A 22,459-nucleotide genomic window follows, 5' to 3' on the forward strand; every position below is an offset into this window, starting at 1 on the left:
CTCAGTCCAATCAGGGATTGAGCTAGGTTGCAGTCTTTGTAAGAGTCAGTCCACTGGCTTTTAACTAAGAACATAGCAGATTTGTCTCTTCAGCTGTGAAAGGTGGAGAGTCAAGTCAGCCCCTGGAGGCTATGCATTTAGATCATTAGCCTCCAGCCCTACACAGATTCATAAAATAGCAAATGTCTTGAGGGTAGATTGTTTGTTTGTGGAAAGTCCTTCCCTTTGTCCCCTAAGGACTATAAGACTATGGAAGACTTAACTAAGCATCCAAAAGCCTCCATCCCAGTCCCCCAGCCTCCAGCATCCCCCCAGCTGACATGCCACTCTAGTACCTGCCCTGTGGTGGAAAATCAGTCATAAATTTGGGGCTTCTCTAAGTTTCCAACATGTTATGCCAATCCCGCATGACTACCCAAAGCCCTGATAGCTTCTCTTCACCCTAGAAAAGCCCCTTTCCCAGGGTCAGTAAAAGGCAAAACTAGCCACTCAGTTCCTCAGGCACATATTTTGACATCATCCTTTCCTCTCTTTCCTGCACAATCCATTAGTAAGTCTTCTAAGCTCTACCTCCAAATATATGCTGAATCTGACCAATTTTCAGTTTCCATTGCTAAAAACTTGGTCTCAATCACCTTCATATCTTACTGAGGCTACTGCTAGTAGTTTCAAACCTTCCCTTCCACCTCAGCCACCCACTTTAACGTATTTTCATGATAGCCAGTGTGATTACTGGTTTCTAAAGTTTAAATGAAAGCATCACTCACCTCCCTTGCATAAAACCTTCTGAGAGCTTCTCTATCATAACTAGAATAGGATCCAAACTCTTCTTTATAAGGTTCTACATGATCTGGCCCCTGCTAACCTTTTGGATTGCATATCCTTTCACTTTGCTGCATATAAAATACACCATCCACACTGTTGGGCCCAAAACCCTCTTACTATCACTCTAACTCAATAACCCATCCAGATCATTCTCTTTTCAGTGTGCTGGCACTTGCTGTTCCTTCTGCCTAGAATGCTTTCTTCTTCTCATGATAGTGCTAATACAAATGCCACCTCTTAGAGCCCTCTCCCCCACCACAATTGCTCCCTATTGAATTACTCCATTTTATTTTAATTGTACTTAATAAAATCTAAAGTGCTTCAAAAAATATATTTACTGCCCGTCTTCCCCACCAGAATGTATGCTCCTTGACAGCAGGGTCTTGTTCTGTCTCATTCACTTCTGTACCCCAGAATCTTGAATAGTTTTCTGTGCATATTAGATTTTTAGTGTATTTTTGGATGTCTCCTCCATTAAATCATAACCTACCATAGGAGCAGGGAATATGGTCTAATTTTGATTTTCCTTTTGCTGTACCTAACAGTATCATGCACACTGTAGAGACAATGTTGTCAGATTGAGGGGTCTATTTTCTCTAGTGTAGGGTTAAAGATGAACCTTTTCTTCTCACTTTTCCACCATTTTAATTCCTCTGGATAGTCTGGACCAGCCAAACACACTGCTAAAGGAAAATGCAGGCAGTCCTGCCCTCCACCCCATGCCCTAAGTCACAAGTAGAAAAAGCAATCTCAGAGCTGTCATTGCTCTGTGCTATTTCTACATACCACTGGGCCGAAGGTAGAAAGGAATGACAGAAGAGAGCAACAGAGTTGTGGTTTGGTATTTTCTCTCATTACACTTTATACTGCTTCCAAAACATAATTGTTTTAATAGTGTTATAATCCCCATGAGGCAAAACTTCCAAAGACTTGCAATTCCCAAACTCCAAGCAATTTAGCTTGAGTAAAGACTCATCACACATATGTCCTAACACAGTATTTTTCAAGCAGCAAGTCATAAAATCAATGTAGTGATTTCGCTACTAGCACTTTGTTTTAAATTATAGAAAATATCAGCATGTACTCCAGTAATAGGATAAATTTTTGTGAATACATATGCATACTTTATATGTGTGTGTGTGTTTGAGGTTGTGTTACAAAGTTTATTTCTTCTTGTCCATCAATGTTTCAAAAAGGTAAGGAAGTCACTGGCCTAAAGTATCAGTTTCACATGTTTTTATTCCATTAAAAAAAAAAAAAACAACTTAAATCCATACTCATAGAACAGAATACACTTATTTAAAGTTTTGACAGTGTATAAAATTTGGATATTTAATCCAAAGTTTAACATGAGTATTATCTTGTAAGGCGACTTCTTTTCTTTAATAAATAACATGTAAAAGTGAATATTATTCTGGAAGCAAATCATCTCCTAACTGTTCATCAGCAAAATCATCCTCGTCGATTCTTTTTTTGGCTGCAGTTTTTGGTCTTTCTATTTGAGGTCCAAGTGGATCCAGATAGGAGGCATCTAGGGTTCAAAAGAGATTTTTATATTAGAGGAATACAGAAAAACAAAACAAATGTGAAACCAGTTACTCTCATAATCAAAACTGAACAACTCAGAGTGAACAGAAACACTCTCCCAAGTCATTTTAAATTTTCTCTATAAATAAAAAATTCTTAATAATTCCCAATGACACATTTTTGCCATCTCACCAGTCTTCTTCAGACCTGCTATGCCTGTGGGAACTGGGTGGAAAGTATCAGCACTTGCCTATTTCTTTGTTACTGCTACTTTCATAAGGTTCATTTGTCCCAGGTAAAGCTCTGAGTTTGGCACTTAGTCGTTCACCTTTACTACTGGCACTACAGTTCTGGCCACTATCTGAAAACACAAAAATAAAAATGAATTTGTTTAATACGTTGAGAAAATATAACACTATATTGTGCATCTTAAAGCATACTTATTTGCCAGAAAATAGGCAGGTTGTTTCATTTGGAAACCACCTTCTTAGGGATGTAATTCTTGTTTTCTGAAATTTAAGGGAAATCTCTGTGGGAAATCTATAAGACAGATAAAATATCACTTAAGAGTAGTAATATGTATTCTTTCAAATGTGTGCTTAGTTATAGATTCCAATTTTATAGAACTTGTGAGAAGTTAAGAGAGTACTCTGATTAGCAAAAACAAATACAAAAACCCAAAAAATAAACAAAAAACCAAAAACCTAGCAAAGAACAAATAGTACTTGAAGAAAGAAGAAGCAGGCTGTTATAAGACCAATAGGAGCTGTATCATCAACCTTATACTAAGGCTGGTGAGAAGCCCTAAAAGCACATCATATGAAAAACTGCAGAAGAGGCTGGGTAAGCTTAACCCAGGTGGCAGAGAATCGAGATCACAAAATCACTACCTTCAAACACGTGAAGAATGTTCATATAGGAGAGGATTACATTTCCTCTGTACAAGGGTACTTCAAAACGTTTGTAGAAAAATGGAATTAAAAGATAATACAAATCTTCCACGAACTTTCTGAAATACCCTCATTATAGTAAGATAGTTTTTGGCTCAATAAAAGGAAAAACTTGGAAAGAATTTTAGCTGCCCAAATAAATAATGTCTGCCTTGGGGAAGACTGTAAAGATTCACTAAAGATGAAAATCATATCACTAAAGATTTTCAGTTAGGGCTGAACACTGATAGTACTTTTAACCCTAAATTTCTATTATTATATTTTCTTAAAAAACTTACTCCTCTACACCAGTTCTTATTTCTTCCCCTTAACACTCCCACATGGCATTTTTCTTTTCTATTATGTAAGCTTCACTTTCAATGAGAGTAGTCCACTGATATACACTGATCATTTCTCTTTTGAGTATTTTAGTTTATACATAATGTCTCTGGGAATAAATCAAAACAAGACAGTCTCTAAAATTCCTACATTTTAAGATTGGCCAACTGATCCTACCATTGATGTTAATGGCAAATAAAATCGCTTAATTCAATGCACTGAATGTGTCTACATACTTTTACACCATTTTATTCCTCTCTCATTTTTTGTTAGAATAAAGCCAACTTTTTTCCATCCAGAAGTGTATATGGATGTCTTTCAAACTACCAAAGTGGGCTCAGATCAAGAACATTTTAAAACCATTGCTCTAGGCAATATTTCTTTTTACTTCACTTTTCATATAGATATAAGCTAGCAACAAAACCCTGGTAGCTTCCTAAGGTACCCAAAACCCTACTGAAATCCTAATGTATGAATCCAGCCTGAAGGATTCAAATCCTGTGGAAAGAGCAAACCTTTTAAAAAATGAAACCAGACTTCCTTTGAAGAACCATAAATACAGTTTTTTAAACAGTTTCATTATAAAGACCAGGGGGGGTACATTGGGAATACTGGTGTTTCACCATTTTCAATCAGCTTTCATGGGGTAATAATGTCATGCATGGGTAGGTACAAATGGATCAATAAGCATTAAAACCCCCTGGTGGGTTTTAAGCTCAAATAACAAAATGATACCATTTTGGAAATTATTATATTCATTTTGTTGTAGCAACAAACACAATTACTACTTCCTGGGAGAAAGTTATATAATGAATAGCTTCAGAAAGTGAGAATTTGGAGATCAATTTATCTCAATTATCAATTGATTAACATTAAAACTTCCAAATGATACTTTATTTTATAAAGAGAAAAATCTTAGAATTGTAGAATTTAGAGTAAGAAGGAATCTTGAAACTTATCTATACCAGAAAAAAAAAGAATGCTGGTACAAAATGGACAGAAAGAGATAATTCCCAAAGTAAACAGTACAAATGGCAATAAGTATATAAAAAATGTTTAACTTGACTTAATCTTAGAAACATATTAAGTGGGAAAAAAGCAAGTCAGAACACTACATATTGAATGATACCTTTATTCGAAAGCTCAAAAACAAGCAAAGTTAAATATATTGTTTGCATATAAGATTATACATGAAAAAGCAAGAAACAGAAAAATATGAAACTTAAAGTATATAAATATAAAATTCACAGGGGTTTCTGTGGGGGAGGCGGGGGACAGGATGGGGAGAAGCAGCCAGGTGGGAAGAGCAGTAACGGTGTTATTCTGGTTCTAATATTTTATGATAGTTTCATTAATTTTTATTTTTTAAATATGCTTCACAACATAAAATATCAAATATTACATAATTTAAACATCCAAATAATTCTAAATGTAGGATTCCAAATGTAAGACTTAATTCTGCCTATTAAAATGGCAAAATATCAGGTTAACACGTGAAATAAATGAACAAGCTTTCTGAGAGTAATTTGGTAGTGTTTGAAAAGACTTAAAATTTTGCAGTCAGCAAGATGGCAGAACAGGGAGCCCCAGACCTCATTCCTGACAGAGACACTAATTTAACAACAATATACAGTCCAAAAGCCTTTATGAGAACTCCAGAAACCAGTTAGGAAGTCAGACTACCCCAAGCAAGCTCAAAGACAAAAAGAGCTGTACTGAAAAGATAAGAAAAGCCATTTCATGTAAACTATGTCAGCCTCTTCCCCAAGCCGGCACAACTCGTGACAGCCAAAGTCACAGCTTCTCCCTTGGGAGGGAAAGAGAAGAGCAGAATGTATGTATGTTCAATATTCTGGCCTTTGGGGGAGCTGCCCAAGGGACTGGTTTCTGTCCCATCTAACTCAGAGCCCTGATAGGGAACTGGCATATTTTGGATGCCTGGAGGCTGCTAAGAACAAAAGAGAGCTCGGTAGCTTCTTGCAATGCTAGAATACCTCCCCCACTGCAGAGAGAAGCCAGTGCAGCTCACTGCAACCAGGAGGAAGTGTCCGGCTCATGTCTTCTTCCTTGGGAGGTAAGAGAAAGAGTGGATGGAAAACATGTCCAATGTTCTGGCTTTTGGAGGGCTGCCTGAAGGACTGGTCTCTGTCTCATATGACCTAGAGTGCACACAGAAATACCGTACCTTGGATACCTGCAGCCACAGAGAACAAAAGAGAACTCAGTGGCTTGCTGCAGTGCCAGAGATTCTACAGTACTGCAGACAGACACTAGGGGAGCAATGACCACCAGGTCCTGATAAAGAAACGAGCAAACCTTTCAAATTGGGAAATTATACATACAAGCCCAGAGACGATGCTTCCCCATAGAAGATTTCAGAGGCCCCCATAATCTCTAGCCAGGCTGACTGGTGAAGGTCCTCTCCTCTACGAAGCCAGTCTGTAAAGACCTGGAGAGGTGGCTGTTTTTTCAAATACACAAATCACAACAAAAAATAAGATACATGGAAAAAATAAGGAAATATAACCCAATCAAAGGAACAAAATAAATCTCCAGAGACCAAGCCTAAATAAATGGAGTTCTATGAATTAACTGTCAAATAATTCAAAATAATCATCTTAAAGAAGCTCAATGTGGTATCAGAGAACACAGATAACTAAACAAAATCAGGAAAATAATGAGTGAACAAAATGAGAATATCAACAAAGAGACAGAAATTATAAAAAAAGAGCCAAATATAAATTCTGGAGCTGAAGAATACAATAACTGAATTGAATAATTCAGAGGGGATCATTAGCAGACTTGATCAAGCAAAAGAAAGAATAAATGAATTCAAAGACACATCACTTGAAATTATTGAGTCAACAAGACAAAAAGAAAAAAACAATAAACTGAAGCAGGTCTAAGGGAATTACAGGATACCACTATTTTTGTTTAGAAGTCTTTATTTTCTACAATAGACAGTGTTAATTTTTTGACAGTATTTTGGGAAATTTTATCTCAAAAAATTTATCTGAATCTATTCAGTTCTAGAGTTCAGGTATCTGTATGAGGGTACTTCACAAATTTCAAGGAAAGATTCTTATTATCTTTAATTCTATTTTTTCACAAACATTTTTTGAAGTACCCTCATATTCTCACTTTTATTTATTTATTTTTTTTGTAACCGATAAGGGGATTGCCACCCTTGGCTTGGTGTTGCCCGCACCATGCTCAGCCAGTGAGCGCACTGGCCATCCCTATATAGGATCTGAACCTGCGGCAGGAGCGCCGCTGCGCTCCCAGCGCCGTACTCTCCCGAGTGAGCCATGGGGCTGGCCCATATTCTCACTTTTAAAATGTATTCTTTATCTGATAATTACAATATGTGTAATCTTTGAAGAATGGTTTCTACGGTTTCTGTTGTTGCTTACTCATAGGAGCTTATTTCCTCATGTATGCATACACTTTTTTTGTTGTAGGTCCTTATTCTTTGGAACTTTATCTGAAGGAATTATTTGAGGCTTAGATTTAAAGTGCATTCCTTCAGGGAGGATTTAAACTTGTTTCTTGTAGGCACCTGGCAGCACCACCAACTCAAGTCCACTTTAAACCAAATTTTCAGCTTGGTGTTCTTCAGGCCGCACGGGTAACACGTACCGTAGCTCTAAAACTATGTGAGTGAGGGCTTATGGTTAGGAATTCCCAAGAGAGCTTTTCTTGTTTATTACATTCCAGTGAAGCCAGGATGGGCTCTTTCCCAGTTGACTTACTGTGGGTAGTACCTGTTAACGGTCCTGGCTTTATGAAGGGGGTTCTTTGATTTAACCTCTGACCCTGTGGGGACTCCGGCCTTATCTCTTGTTCCCATGAGTGGTCTGTAATCCCAGGCTCTGGCCATAAGGGATTCACTAGGCAAATGCCAATGTCTGCACTTATTTACTCCTTTGGATTTAAACTGTCTAATCCTTTTTGGTCTCCAAGAATTCTTTCCTGCCAACTCAGCCATGCATTTTTAAAGTCTTTCCATTTTTTTCTTTCTTCCTTCCTTAAAAAAAAAAAAAAAATCAATCCACCATTTTTAGGAGTGCTATACCTGGAGGAGTTTCCCTGAATATTCAGTCCATCTTACTGTCATAAATAGAAGTCTGTAAAACTTTAGATTCAGCAGATACACACAAAAATGTCATTTAAATGTTATTAACTCTAATCCTTTATTTTTCAGATGAGAAGACAGACCTAGGATAGTGAAGTCACTTGTTCAAGAGTTCCCAGTTAGTGGACATTTAGGAAACCAAAATCCAGGTTTCCTGATTTCCATCCTGGTCCTAGCCCATTACACAATAATGCCTCTTTGGTGAAGGATCCATGTACTGTGTGGCTCATGGGCCTTATTCATATATATATTCTTACTATATGCTATTCCAGCAGCAGCAGCATTGCCTGGGAGCTTGTTAGACATGCCCATTCCTGGGCCCCAGCATGTTCAGTGGTTCTGAAAGTGTTGTGGCATTCAGCAGTCTAACAAGCCTCCTAGGTGATTCTGATATGCACTAGAGTTTGAGAACCACAGGAAGAGAAAGGGAGCTAGGTTCACTAAACAAATTAACAGTAAAAGGAAGGCCTCAGTGAGATTAGTCTGATCTACGCACACACGCACACACACAGTTTGCAAGGGCCCTCAAGCATTTCAGAAATAGCTATATTAAATAAATCAATAATTCTGATATATTAAAGTTCCTTATGGTCCTCTCTCCTACTCAACATGTTAAAAATATAGTTGTAGGCTTCTGGTCAAGATGGTGGAGTAGACGGTCCCCAGCATCACTCTCTCCCTCAAATCAACCAATTTACAACTATTAAAAAGCAACAAGAGCCAAGCTGGGTCCACTAGACCTCAGGGGAAGAGGAGGAAAGACCTACAGAGTTCACGAAGGCAGGAGAAGCCATGATGAGAGAAAGAAGTGACCACTCCCACCACTTCAAGCCCCCGCTGCTTCCAGGCTGGCCCTGGTCAGTGCACAGAGCAGGCACTGGCAAAAGCCACAGCTGTGCCCTTCAGATGAAGTTGCTTGGAGGTAGCAGGGGAAAAAAGGACCTTGGTAGCCCTCAGGCCAGCAAGACCACCAATGGTTCCCATGGACCCACATAGGAACACGGAGCCACAACAACTGAAAAAAGGAGCCACGCAGAGGCTGGTGAGTCATCGCAAGGGACCAGTGCTCAGCCCAACCCATGGGAAGCGTTTAGAGGGTGGGTGGTGGTGGAGGCAGGCCTGCCTGGGGAACATCGGGGCACAGCATGGACAGCTGATCTGCCCTCCAATCAGCACAGGACCACTCAGAGAAGACTGGTCAGGAATACAGAACTGTAGGGGGAGCAGTTTGCTGAAAAGACTCAGGTCCAGACCAGAGTTTCTAAACAATCTGGGTGTACCAGACCTCACAAGACCCAGAAGTACATACAAGGTCAACCACTAAAACCTGAGCTGCACAAAAAGCCTTCCCCAGGGAATCAGCAGCAAAGCAGCAATTTAGCTCAACCACAGGGCTCAAGTGCTGGTCCCCACAGGAAATTCCCCCATTTTAGAAGTAAGCAAAGGATGACAAATTAGTTCCAGTGCAGAATTTAAGTAGTGGAATCAGTGAATAATCCAACACAGAACTGAAAAAAAAAACAAATACCCACACACCAGAGACAAAGTTTGATATTAACTAGTAAAGGTCTCACTTCACCAAAGAACACCTATAAAACCTAGAAGGACTGGAAGCCCCTGGACCCCCAAACCACAGATGGGGGAGGGCTAGGGGGCCTCAGCCATCTTCCCTGACACCCACAACCACTGATGACCACTGAGCCACTGCAGGAGGTGCCCCAAGCTCCTGAACTGGGATGGTGGGGGCCAAGGGCCTCAGCCATGCCCTCCTGACACTCGCACCCAGCCCAGCGATGACCACCAAAGTGCTGTAGGGAATACCCTAAGCTCCTGAGCTGGGGCAGTAGGGGGGCCAAGAGCTTTGGCCACACTCCCCGACATCTTCATTCAGCCCAGCAATGACCAAGCCACCACCGGAAGCCCCTGGTCTCCCCTGCAGGAATGAGGGGGTGCCACAGGCCTCAACCATACCCCCCTCTTCCTTTTCCCACCCTATTTCCTTCCCCCTTCCTCTCTCCCTCACCCCCTAACTGTTCCGTAACAACATCTTAGAATGTAAAAACAGATGGAGCTGGGCACCAACCCCTCCTCCCACAACCAGGCAAGGAGCAGGCCAAAAACACCAACTCCACGTAACCACAGCCACCACAATAGCCACAGCTGCCACAAAAGCAGCTAGCCAACACAACCACCATGCAGATGGCCCACCAGCCACTCAAGTGCATTGACACAAGGAGAATCACCAGCGGAGACCAAAGAAAAGAAGAAGCTGTCTCTCTCCACAAAGTCCATTCCAGAGTGACAGAAGAAGCATCTGCTCTATGATAATAGTCGGGGACCTGAACACACCTCTCTCAGCACTGGACAGATCATCTAGGTGACAAATCAACAGAGTAACCATTACTCTTTCAGAAGGAGAGAAGAAATCTAGGGTTATCAGTGGGGGGGGGGGGGGAGAGAGGGACAGGGAGAGACTGGACAAGGGGCATAAAAAATAAGTATGATTTGTAATAATGCGTATGCCAATAATATTGATTTAATCAATATACATCAACGTTGAACTCCAAAAGTATGTATAATCAATAATGATTCAATAAAAAAAAAGTCTAGGTGTAGGTACTGCATTTGTTTGAATATATTATACTTAAACTTATGTGGATTCATATAAAAAACTGTCCAATCTGAACGATGGGTCTAATTCAGACAAGGGCCAAGTATTTGCATGTTACGATGTAAAGGTGCATCTCTGTGTTTCACAGGTTAGAGGTGGAAGACGGGTGAGACCAGGCTCCCTTGAACCTGTGGGTTTGTATTGAGAATTTCTAAGTGGGGAATGAGAACAGATAAGGGACCACTATCTGAGAGTGCCAGGGGATGTGGTCGCTGTGAGGAGGGGCGTGCATCCACAGCAGGCTAGAGGGTCTCCGGGAGGCCCCCCCAAGGCAAAGGAAGGAAAAAGAGAGAGAGGCATGTACAGCCTGGTTTATTCCACCCTCAAAGCCAGAGCCAGCCTTGGAGTATGGCCTGTGCCCAGAATGGAGAAAGGAGGCAGAAACACAATTTCTGAAAAAGTGTCAGAGTGGAACCAGCAAAGCCACTGAAAGTGGCATTTAAAATGGGCTGCAGGATGAAATGAAGAAGTCTGAGATGATATAAACTCAAGGTGTCAAGAAATAAGAAAAAAAAGGCAAATGGTACGAGAGAAAAAAGCAAGCAAGCCATCCAGGAAGGGACCGTTTAGTGCTTTAAACTTGTGCTAAGAGAACCAAGCAACTCAAAACCCTGCTTGTAAAATGCTTCAATGGCACAGAGTCTCTGAAATTCCCTCACATAAGGATAATGTTTATTTGTGAACTAGAACCAGCTATTTGTGTTGGACTGAACGGACTGATGGGAGAAAGGAAAATGGGTTTAAAAAGAACAAGCAGCAGTGGGAGGCCAGGACCAGGAGGTGAATTTCAACAGAAAGGCCTTTCTCCAGGGCCGAGCCTGTGGCGCACTCGGGAGGGTGCTGCGCTGGGAGCGCAGCGATGCTCCCAGCGGCCGCGGGTTCGGATCCTATATAGGAATGGCCGGTACACTCACTGGCTGAGTGCCGGTCACAAAAAAAAAAAAGAAAAAAAAAAAAAAAAAGAAAGGCCTTTCTCTGCACACAGGTAGCAGACCCAGGGCAGCCTTACCTATCTTCATGGTTAGTCCCTTCTTCACTGACCTGCCCCTGACTTTGGAGGAGGTTCCAGCCCGGGGAAGCACTTTCCCTTTCTTCTGAAGCACAGCATGATTTAAAGCATGATATGGGAGGCCACCAGGGAGGATAAGCGACTCTCCATGTCAGAGGATAGGAAACCTGGGTGGCATCAAGGCACAGTTGAACCTGTCTGTTGTTTCTAAGAGGCAGATGTCAGAGTCTCTTCGGGGACACTGTTTTGGGGTGGGACTCAGGACACTGTCCTCGGCTCCAGGCAGCGCCATGCTACGCAGTATCCTTAGGGCTTGTTCTAGCATCTCATTAGAAGGTCCTGATGTTTCTGAAGCAGATTTTCAGACTGAAGACATCTGGGAAACTCAGGCTCAGGTTTGGGGGAGAGATTTTACAAGCTTACGAATTACCAGAGAAGGCTCTGAAAACTTAAAGATTGTTGATATTTGGGAGGAAATGGTGGGTTATTCTGAACGTACGATTTTCAGAGGAAGGCAAAGGATCCTTAGAGAACAGTGAAGCTCGTCTTAGAATTTTAATAAATAATTAATACCTCCTGAGGGATTACTCAAGACAATTACTTCTTAAAGGGACACTCAATTTCAATAGAGCTAATATCACATATTTACTGGTTCCAAAGAGCAAGGATGAGCAAGCAGCATCAGGTTGGGCTGGTGAACCTTCTAGAATTTTTTTTAACTGATGCATAATGCCTTGTCTGCTCATATCTTGACTGTTAGGAAAATTTTTGGTATAGGACCATGATCCCTCATCTATAATTCTAAATCCTAAAGAGCTCTGAAAGCCAAGTTTTCAGGTGGCACTATGTGAACTTCTTGGGCATAAAACTCGACTTGAAGTTATTTATAATCTTTATCTTTAGGATGAATATTCATATGTTTCACTGAATTAATAAATAATATGCTCTCCATGGATATTCCATGATAAATGGCTAATGTACAGTATTACTTTTCTAAACTCCAAAAAGTTCTGGATTCCACAACGCACCTGGTCGCAGAGGTTTTGGATAAGGGGTTGTGGGCCTGTACAGCTGTCTCTGGCTTACGAAGAAATGCTGGGCCAGATGTCTTAGACCCAGGACTTAGTTAAATCCAACCTGAGATGGTCAAATGAACACACGAAAGCAGGAATCTGGTGGAGGGTGTGAGTGGCAGAATTAAGGAGATATCTGGAGGCTGGGGGACAGTTAGGGGACAGCAGCGTCCCTCAGGACTAGGGAGGCTGAAGAGGCAGGATGGCTGTTCCCTGTTGAGGAACACTGCCTTTGGCACACTTGGGACTCAGGCTCAATGCAGCCTCTGCTGTTTTCTTGAGCTCTGGGTAACGGCAGCTCCGGTGGCCTAAGGGTAGCAGGCCAGGATGCTGAGTTTCAGTCGGAGAAGCTAGACTGGCACTGGGGAACCAAGGGGTATGGCTAGAACTAGATGCCACTGATGCCTGCAATTGCCCAAACATATCTGGCAAAGCAGCGCTCTGAGTTCAAGAAGGAGTCTGTCTCAACTGCAGCTGCCATCCCTAGCGGAGTTAGAAAACACACGTACGTGTCTCTATCGTGGCAGCACTCTCAGCAGCACTGGACACGTGTGTCTTTCCAACTAGATTCTAATTTCCTGAGTGCAGGGACCACGTCTTATTTGTCCCCTTGTCCAGGGCACTTAATACAGTGTTTGGCATACAGTATGCATCCAATAAATGTTGTGAATGAATGAAAGGCCCACCTAAACTAAGAGATACATTTCCCTTTGTCTGGACTCCTAGATCACAAACAGATATCACAGAATGCAGCTAAGTAGTGACATGGAGCTGGGTCATAAATGCGTGATAGTGCTAAGCATAGATAGGAGAGAGTCTAGGTATAATTATAGATCCCAATTTAGTATTTGCTTTCTCAATTAGTTTCTTTATACCACCAAATTTCTACCCAGTTTAACGTATACTACCTGCCTTAAGTAGAGAAAGAAGACAGATTTTTTGTTAATGGGAAAAAGGGATGGAAAACTTAATAAACTTCTTATTCAGTAATGATGTCATAAGAAGTCAGAGTCAAGGAATTTTAGAGGTGCAAAGAACTTTAGCAATTTCCTAAATCCTACGGCATTTACATGGTTGGTCCAAACACATATACAGGCGCTCATGATGAAGACTGGGACTCGAACCAAGTCTCCTAATTCCTAGACTGGCACTATTTCTACACTCAAGATCAGACTAAAGATTTGGGGCTGTCAACATTCTATAAGACCATCCTACTTCTCATGGTACTTCCTTCAAATAGAAAACTGTGAAATGTAATACAGTAAAACTTCATTGGCAGGCCCATCTATGATAACCTGTCCATTCTGAAATTGTTTATTAACAAATTAGGAGAAACAGGTATGGTTATTTAAGAAGAAAAATTTCCTAACATGTACAAATTCTCATTTATATATCAGTAATGGGTGGCTGCTCACAAAAGTAATTAGAATAAGGAGGTTTTACTGGGTATCAAACAAACAAACAGATAAAGAACACTTTTGGGTTATTTCGAGGTGTTTCTGTCATAGCCAGTCTAAGTGTTGGGCTAACAGGAAACACTTACCACTGCCAGCACTCCCCTCTCTTTTGCCACGGGCGCCCCCACTGCTGTCTCTACCAGACTTGATGCGCTAGAACAATAAGAAGAGAAGTTTAGGAGAATAAGTGATATTCCCACAAAGCTGAATATAACTAAAGGTTGATTTCTGAAATCAACATGACTGTGTAATTCTGAGGACTACCTCATCCTTACCTGAGAGCTGATTCTGCAGGAAAAAAGACTGACTTGTTTCCATAAGTTAAGTGTTCAAAGCTTGCCTTACAAAATTCTTACAAAATACTCAAAGGGAACTTTAATTCAGGAGCAGTGTAGCCCCTGCTTACACAAACAACCCAAAAACCAAACGGTATTTTCTTGATGTGAAGGTTCTGGGCTTCAAAATAATAGTTTAAGGAAGGGGTGGAAAGAGGCAAGGAAGGGAATCTACAAAAGGGCCATTTCCTTCTTTAGTCCTTAATCTATATGGTTGGACCTGAACTAAACTATTTGAGGGTTAAAAAAAAAAGGTAAACTGACTTTTGAAATTCAACTTCTAAAATAAAGGCACTATTAAAATCTCACGAAACACCTAACATCTGTCCAACAGTCTACCTTCTTAGATCCAAACCCACCCTCAAAGCATAAGAAATATCACGAAGCCATATATTCTTAGGCTTCCTTACACATTTTACAGTTCTTTTGTGTTTCGCCTAAGGGTTAGAATTTTTGTATAAGCACTGAATCTGCCTCAAATCATACTGTCAAATTTTTATGTGAATAATGGTTTGTTTATAGAGATACAAGATGGTCAGTGAAGAGAGATAGCTTTTGAAAAATATTTATGATTGAATTAAAATTTCTTAATGTAAGTGAATATTTCATTTAGATCTTCAACAATATAAACATAATTCCATACTTAATTCAAAAGACAATTATTTACCCCCTCAACTCTGACAACCTCTCCCAAATTTATAAATTATGAGGTCATGGATGAGGTTATTGACATTGCTCTGCTAGGAAAAAAGATTTTTTCTTTCAATAATTGTAGAGTATACTATAAAGCAAATGTATTTCACAAGGCCTAATTTTCCAAAGCCCTGTAGTCTCAGGTTTAGCCTAACCTTTTGGAGTTACATATAGAAATGTTAACCTTGCAAAAGATAGGAAACTTTCCTCAGGCTAAAGTCTTTGCAACACAGCAAGGTTGCTGGCTCAAGGACAGACAAGTTACTTGATTGATATGTAAAAATGCTGAGGAAACTGCTGTAGGGAAAAACAGTGTTTGCTAAGATCAAGCTTTTGCTGGTGGATAGACTTAACCTTTTGCAAATTGCATTATGGAATGTCACTTTGCTTCTCTGACTGATGTTACCAGCCTATATTGTTAAACTATACTTGGCTAAAACCCCACCTATGTTCTTTTCCTGTAACTTCCTGGTCTGGAGAATAAATGTGGGGCGAGAACCCAGTTCAAGTTAATTTCCAAAGGAAGGAGTGCCTCTCACTTGAGGGTTCTGGGAAATTAACCCCTTTGGGGTCTCTCACTGCTCAGAAGAAGTGGGCTTTGAGTAATCCTTTTTGTGGCTCCATCACCCAGGGGAAAAGAGATGACAAATCCATGTGAGGCAAAGCAACAAATAATTCAAGACTTACATCTGTAAAATGAAATAGTCTCCTAAAACTTAGGACTTTCCAACATAAACACACCTAAGTCTTTTCTATTAAAAAGAAAAGAAACCTCCCTTGAAGCCCCATCTTTCCCCTTGCCTTCATAGACAAAATAAAATCTTAAAAAGATGTAACAAAATAAGAACTTAGGGGGAGATCCAATCAAGATGGTAGAATAGATGGTCCCCAGCATCACTCTCTCCCACAAATCAACTGAATTTACAACTATAAAAATGTAACATCAGCCAAGCTGGGGACACTAGAGCTCAGTGGAAGAGGAGGAGAGACCTAAGGAGTGCATGAAGGCGGGAGAAACCATGATGAGAGAAAGAAAAAGCTGTTCTGAGCATTTCGGGCCGTAGTTGCTTTAAGGCTCGAGCTGATGAGCGCATGGAGCAGGAGCCAGCAGAAGCCACAGCTGTGCCCTTCAGATGGAGTTACTTGGAGGCAGCAGGAAAGAAGAGGGCCTTGGCAGCCCCCAGGACAGCAAGACCACTAATAGGGTTCACGTGGACCCACGCAGGAACGAGGAGCCAGAACCAACTGAAAAAAGAGAGCCACTCAGAGGTCAGTGAGTCACCACAAGGGACCAGTGCAGGGCCCATCCCATAGGAAGTGTTTGGAGCACGGGCGGTGGGGGAGACGTGCCCACAGGGGAACATTGGGACACAGCAAGGACAGCTGATCTGCCCCCCAGTCAGCACAGGACCACTCAGAGGAGTCCGGTTGGGAATGCAGAATTGCATGGGGTGCAGTTTGATGAAAAAACTCAGGCCTCGATCAGAGATTCTACAGAACACAGATCCACCGGGTCTCTGGAGAGCTGGAAGTACCTATAAGATCAATCATTAAACCTTGAGCTGCACAAAAAGCCTTCCCTAGGGAAACAGCAGCAAAGTAGCAATTTAAACAACCACACAGCTCAAGTACTAGTTCCCACAGGAAGTTCCCCCATGTTAGAAGCAAAGGACAAAATATTAGTTCCGGCCCAGGCACACCACCAGCTCCTTGGGGCCTGCCTGGGAACTGGAGGCTTGGATCTGGGGATCGGACCCCATTCCCACTTCCAGGCAAACTGCACCAGTGCCTCGGGGCCAGTCTGGGGACCTGAAGCATGGAGAAGGGGACTGGACCCCCCCTTGCCAAAACCAGGCACACCACACCAGCACCTTGGGGCCCGCCCAGGGACCTGAGGCAAGGAGAAGGGGACTGGACCTCTCTCCCACAACCAGGCACACTGAGCCAGTGCCTTGGGGCTCACCCAGGGACCCAGGGTATGGAGTTTGGGACCAGACTACCCTCCCACAACCAGGCACAACATGCCAGCACCTTGGAGCCCACCCAGGGACCCGGGGTATGGAGAAGGGGACTGGACCCCTTTTCCACAACCAGGCACACTGCACCAGTGCCTCAGGGCCTTCCCGGGGACCTGAGGCATGGAGAAGGGGACTGGACCTCTCTCCCACAACCAGGCACACCATGCCAGCACCTCAGAGCCCACCCAAGGACCCAGGGCATGGAGAAGGGGACTGGACCTCTCTCCTACAACCAGGCAAACCAAGCCAGCACTTCGGGGTCCGCCCGGCCCAGAGGCATGCAGAAGGGGACTGGACCCTCCTCCCACACCAGGCACAAAATGCCAGCACCTTAGGGCCCAACTGGGTACCTGAGGTATGGAGAAGGGGATCGGACCCTCCTCCCACAACCAGGCACACTGCACCTGTACCTAAGGGCCTGCTAAGGGACCAGGGACATGGAGAAGGGGATTGGACCCCTCTCCCACAACCAGGCAAATGGCACCAGTGCCTTGGGGCCTGCCCAGGGACCAGCAGCATGGAAAAGGGGACCAAACACACCCCACAACCATGCACACCGCCAGTGCCAAGGAGCATGCCAAAAACAGCACCTCCACGTGGGTGGCCCACCACAGCCACCACAATAACCATGGCTGCTGCAAAAGCAGCTAGATGCCACAACCACCACGCAGATGGTCTGCCAACCACTGGAGTGCATTCACACAAGAACAGTCACCAGCAGAGACAAAGAAAAGAAGAGGATGTCTCTTTCCACAAAACCCATTTCGGAGTGACAGAAGAAGCATCTGCTCTGTGATAATATGGGGGACCTGATCACATCTCTCAGCACTGGAAAGATCATCTAGGCAACAAGTTAACAGAGTAACCATTATTCTTTCAGAAGGAGAGAAGAAATCTAGGGCAATTAGAGGGGGGAGGGGAAGGCAATGGGGGAAGGGGAGAGGTTGGACAAGGGGCACAAAGAATAATTACAATTTGTAACAATATATATCCTAGTAATATTGATTTAATCAACATATCTCAATGTTCAACCCCAAAAATATGTATAATCGATTTTGATTCAATAAATAAAGTAAGGTACAGCTCACAGGTTTCAAGATGGCGGTGGCTGTGGCGGTTGGCGTGGAGTAGCTGAGGTGGAAAAAGCGGCCACTGGGCCTCAGGCAGCCGGGAAACTTGTGGACCTTCCTCTTGCCATCTCTTAAGGGAGGACTGCTGCTGGTGGCCGGTTGTGGGGGCTGACCACCACTTTGCCCTTGACAGGAGAGGTTGCCTCATTTACAGGCAACAGCTTTGAAGTATGGAGCAGGAAAAGAACTGTTTCTTAGCTGCAAAAGCGAGTCTCAAAACAGGGAACACGGTGCCAGGGCTGCTGTGGATGCAGACAGGATCCCAGAGGCAGGGGCCGTGCTGAAGGCGGCCAGCTGCCCTATTCATGATTCAAGGTTTCAGGCCGGCATAAAAGAAGATTCCTGGGAGCGCGCGAGCCGCACCGTGGGACCGAGCAAGCAGCCCGAGGCAGCGGGAACCGAGAATGGGGAAGGCGACAAACCAGAGGCAGAGAGTGAGCGCCCGACCTGGCACAGCCCTGTGAGTGACCCCTAGCCCAGCCCTGCTCGGGGGGCTGACGCCCACCCGGCTTCCGCCTGCATCACCGGGCCACTCACCGCCCCGGGGCTGCCTCCATTTTCTCAGGTGGTGGGGGCTCTGGCCTGGCTCAGCCAAGCCTGTCCTCCTCGCCCGGTTCGGCTCCTCACTGAGCCTCCCGACTTGTGTGCTCCAGTGCGGGGCTTCCTGGGGCCTGCGGGCTGGCCTCCCCTTCCACTCCCTCCATGGTTCTCTGGCGGGGCTGGTGGCGTGGGGCGTCCCCGGCCAGTGTCGGGAGGGCAAGGAAGTACGGGTGGGGCCCACTGTCACTCCACCACACCCTGGACTCCGGCCCCCGGTAAACTTCCTGTTACTGGGAGGCAGATACCATCTCTGCGGCCACCAGTTCGGAAAAACGCCTAACCAATTTCTGGTCGGGAATAGTGTGGTAGGAGAGTTCCCAAGTCCGCTTAAACCTGCCAGAGAGCTGTCTGCAGGTGGGCACTGGACTCGTCCGTGCCGGGGGGATACAAAGGTGAACCGTGTGCTGCGGGCTCCTCCCCCGAGGAGCTCACGCTCTGGTGTGGGAGATAAGACAAGTACACAAATAACTGCGATACCAGGAGGAAGGTGATAAGTCCCGAGAAAGATCTACACAGTGCTACAAAGGCACCCAGAGCGACCGGTCGTCTGTGCCTAGCAGAAACCCGGTAGACTTCCTGGGCGAGGCGGTGCCAAGCAGGGTCTTGAAGGCCCAGCTGATAGACGAGGGTTGCAGAAGACACGTCCCAGCCCAGCCCAGTGCACACAGAGCGGGGAGACGTGTGGCCAGGGAGGCGGAGACTTGACAGAAACCACACACCCTGTGGGGTCACCACTGCACGATCCAACAGCCTGGGCCAGAGCACATGGAACAGGGAGAAGTCCTGCACAGGAAGTGAAAGCTCAACAGAGATCACACACCCTGTGGTACGTGATCCAGCAGCCCAGCAGAGTCCAAGCTGACAAGAAAGGTGGTTCCCCGGAGAGGCCCAAGACCCGAGGCAACCATACACACAAGGCACTAAAGGCCAGCTGAGCACTCACGGAGGTAGCCATACCAAATTGGCAACCACAGCAACATCTTAGTTAGTCAATAGTCTCAAACCGGTGGACTGTGAAACCCCCTGCCACAATGAATAAACATCAAAAAAAAGATACCAGAAATACAAAATATCAAGAAAGTACACCACCAAAAGTTAATAAATCTCAAACTCTAGATCCTATAGAACAAGAAGCCCTTGAAATAACTGACAAGGAATTTCGAGTGATAATTCTAAGGAAACTGAATGAGATACAAGAAAACTCAGCTAGACATCATGATGAAATGAGGAAAAGTATACAGGACCTGAAAGAGGAAATGTACAAGGAAATCAATGACCTGAAAAAAAATGTAGCAGAACTTGCTGAACTGAAGAAGTTATTCAGCGAAATAAAAAACACAACGGAGAGTTTAACCAGCAGGCTTGTCGAAGTTGAAGAGAGAACCTCTGAACTTGAAGATGGGCTGTTTGAAATACCACAAGCAGACAAAAAGAAAGAAAAAAGAATCAAAGATATTGAAGAAAATCTGAGAGAGATATCAGACAACCTTAAGTGCTCAAATATCCGAGTCATGGGTATTCCAGAAGGGGAGGAAAACGGAGATTGCATTGAAAACATATTCAACAAAATAGTGGCAGAAAACTTCGCAGGTATAGGAAAAATCACAGATCTTCAGATCCAGGAAGCTCAACGATCTCCAAACGTATTCAGCCCAAAAAGACCTTCTCCAAGACATGTTATAGTCAAACTGGCAAAACTCAGAGACAAAGAGAGAATCTTAAAAGCTGCAAGAGAGAAGCGTCAAATCACCTATAAGGGAGCCCCAATCAGGCTAACATCAGACTTTTCATCACAAACCCTAAAAGCTAGAAAGGAATGGGATGATATATTCAAAATACTAAAAGACAAAGATTGCCAGCCAAGAATACTTTACCCTGCAAGGCTATCCTTCCAAAATGAAGGGCAAATAGTATATTTCTCAGACAAACAAAAACTGTGGGAGTTCACTACCACACAACCTCCCTTACAAGAAATCCTCAAGGGAGCACTGGGTTTGGTTCCTGAAAAATAACTACCATTGCCATAAAAACCCAAGAAAAATCAAAACCCACTAGTATAATAAAAATGGCATTCATGAAGAGGAAACAAGCAAACAAAAATGCTATCTACAACCTAAGGAACCAACAAACACAGAAAACAAACAGTAAATCAGAAAGCAAGGAACAAAAGACACCTAAGACAACCAAACAACCAATAAAATGCTAGGAATAAATCAACACCTTTCAATAACAACTCTTAATGTAAAAGGCTTAAATTCCCCAATCAAAAGACACAGACTGGCTGACTGGATCAAAAAGCAGGATCCAACTATATGCTGCCTACAAGAGACCCACCTCACCCATAAAGATTCACATAGACTAAGAGTGAAAGGATGGAAAAAGATTTACCATGCAAACAGAAAAGAAAAACGAGCTGGAGTAGCTATTCTTATATCCGACAAAATAGACTTTAAACTAAAAACCATAAAAAGAGACAATGAGGGACACTACTTAATGATAAAAGGACTGATCCATCAAGAAGACATAACAATCATAAATATGTATGCACCCAATGTTGGAGCAGCCAGATTTATAAAACAAACTCTATTAGACCTAAAGAAGGAAATAGACACTAATACCATAATAGCAGGGGACCTGAACACCCCACTGTCAATATTAGACAGATCATCTAGGCAAAGAATCAGTAGAGAAACACAAGATCTAAACAATACTCTAGACCAATTGGACTTGGCAGATATCTACAGAACATTCCATTCAACAACCTCAGAATATTCATTCTTCTCATCAGCACATGGATCATTCTCCAGGATAGATCACATATTAGGTCACAAATCAAGTCTCAATAAATTCAAAAAAATTGGAATTATCCCATGTATTTTCTCAGACCACAATGGATTAGATCAAGAAATTAATAACAAACAAAACTCTGGAAACTATACAAACACATGGAAATTAAACAGCATTCTACTTAATGACATATGGGTCCAAGAAGAAATCAAGCAGGAAATCAAAAAACTTATTGAAACTAATGAAAACAATGATACATCATACCAAAACCTGTGGGATACTGCAAAAGCAGTATTAAAGGGGAAATTTATTGCATTAAATGCTCACCTCAGAAGAATGGAAAGATGGCAAGTGAACAACCTAACACTTCACCTTAAAGAACTAGAAAAACAACAATCCAAACCTAAAGTTAGCAGACGGAAAGAAATCATTAAGATCGGAGCAGAACTTAATGAAATTGAAACCCAAAAAACAATTCAAAAGATCAATGAATCAAAAAGTTGGTTTTTTGAAAAGATAAATAAAATTGACAAACCATTAGCATGGCTAACAAAAAAAGAAGAGAGAAGACTCAAATACCAAAAATTAGAAATGAAAAAGGCGATATTACAACTGATTCATCTGAAATACAAGGAATCATTCGAGACTACTATAAACAACTATACGCCAACAAATTTGAAAATCTGGAGGAAATGGATAAATTTCTGGACACACACAAGCTCCCAAAACTGAACCGTGAAGACGTAGAAAGTTTGAACAGACCAATAACAATAAAGGAGATTGAAGCTGTTATCAGAAGGCTCCCAACAAAGAAAAGCTCAGGACCAGATGGATTCACAGGAGAATTTTACCAAACATTCAAAGAGGAATTGACACCCATTCTTTACAAACTATTCCAAAAGATTGAAACGGACGCAAATCTCCCAAACTC

General features: G+C 42.8%; 1 protein-coding gene across 7 annotated transcripts in view; it reads right to left on the reverse strand.

Moving 5' to 3' along the window:
* Positions 1 to 2,140: 2,140 nt before the first annotated feature.
* IFT88 (intraflagellar transport 88) overlaps positions 2,141 to 22,459 on the reverse strand; it is a 162,089-nt gene continuing 141,770 nt past the window's right edge. For 5 of the 7 annotated variants that reach the window (XM_063101884.1, XM_063101881.1, XM_063101882.1 and 2 more), the window contains 3 exons: positions 14,052 to 14,118; positions 2,603 to 2,713; positions 2,141 to 2,356 (listed from right to left, as the gene is read on the reverse strand). In XM_063101884.1, the coding sequence (XP_062957954.1) occupies positions 2,235 to 2,356; positions 2,603 to 2,713; positions 14,052 to 14,118 (300 nt within the window). In that variant the 3' untranslated portion in view covers positions 2,141 to 2,234. The remainder of the gene's footprint in view (positions 2,357 to 2,602; positions 2,714 to 14,051; positions 14,119 to 22,459) is intronic. The other 2 variants (XM_063101885.1, XM_063101883.1) reach the window with 1 other exon arrangement.

Source organism: Cynocephalus volans, chromosome 7 (genome assembly GCF_027409185.1).
Source record: "Cynocephalus volans isolate mCynVol1 chromosome 7, mCynVol1.pri, whole genome shotgun sequence".
Lineage (NCBI taxonomy): Eukaryota > Metazoa > Chordata > Mammalia > Dermoptera > Cynocephalidae > Cynocephalus > Cynocephalus volans.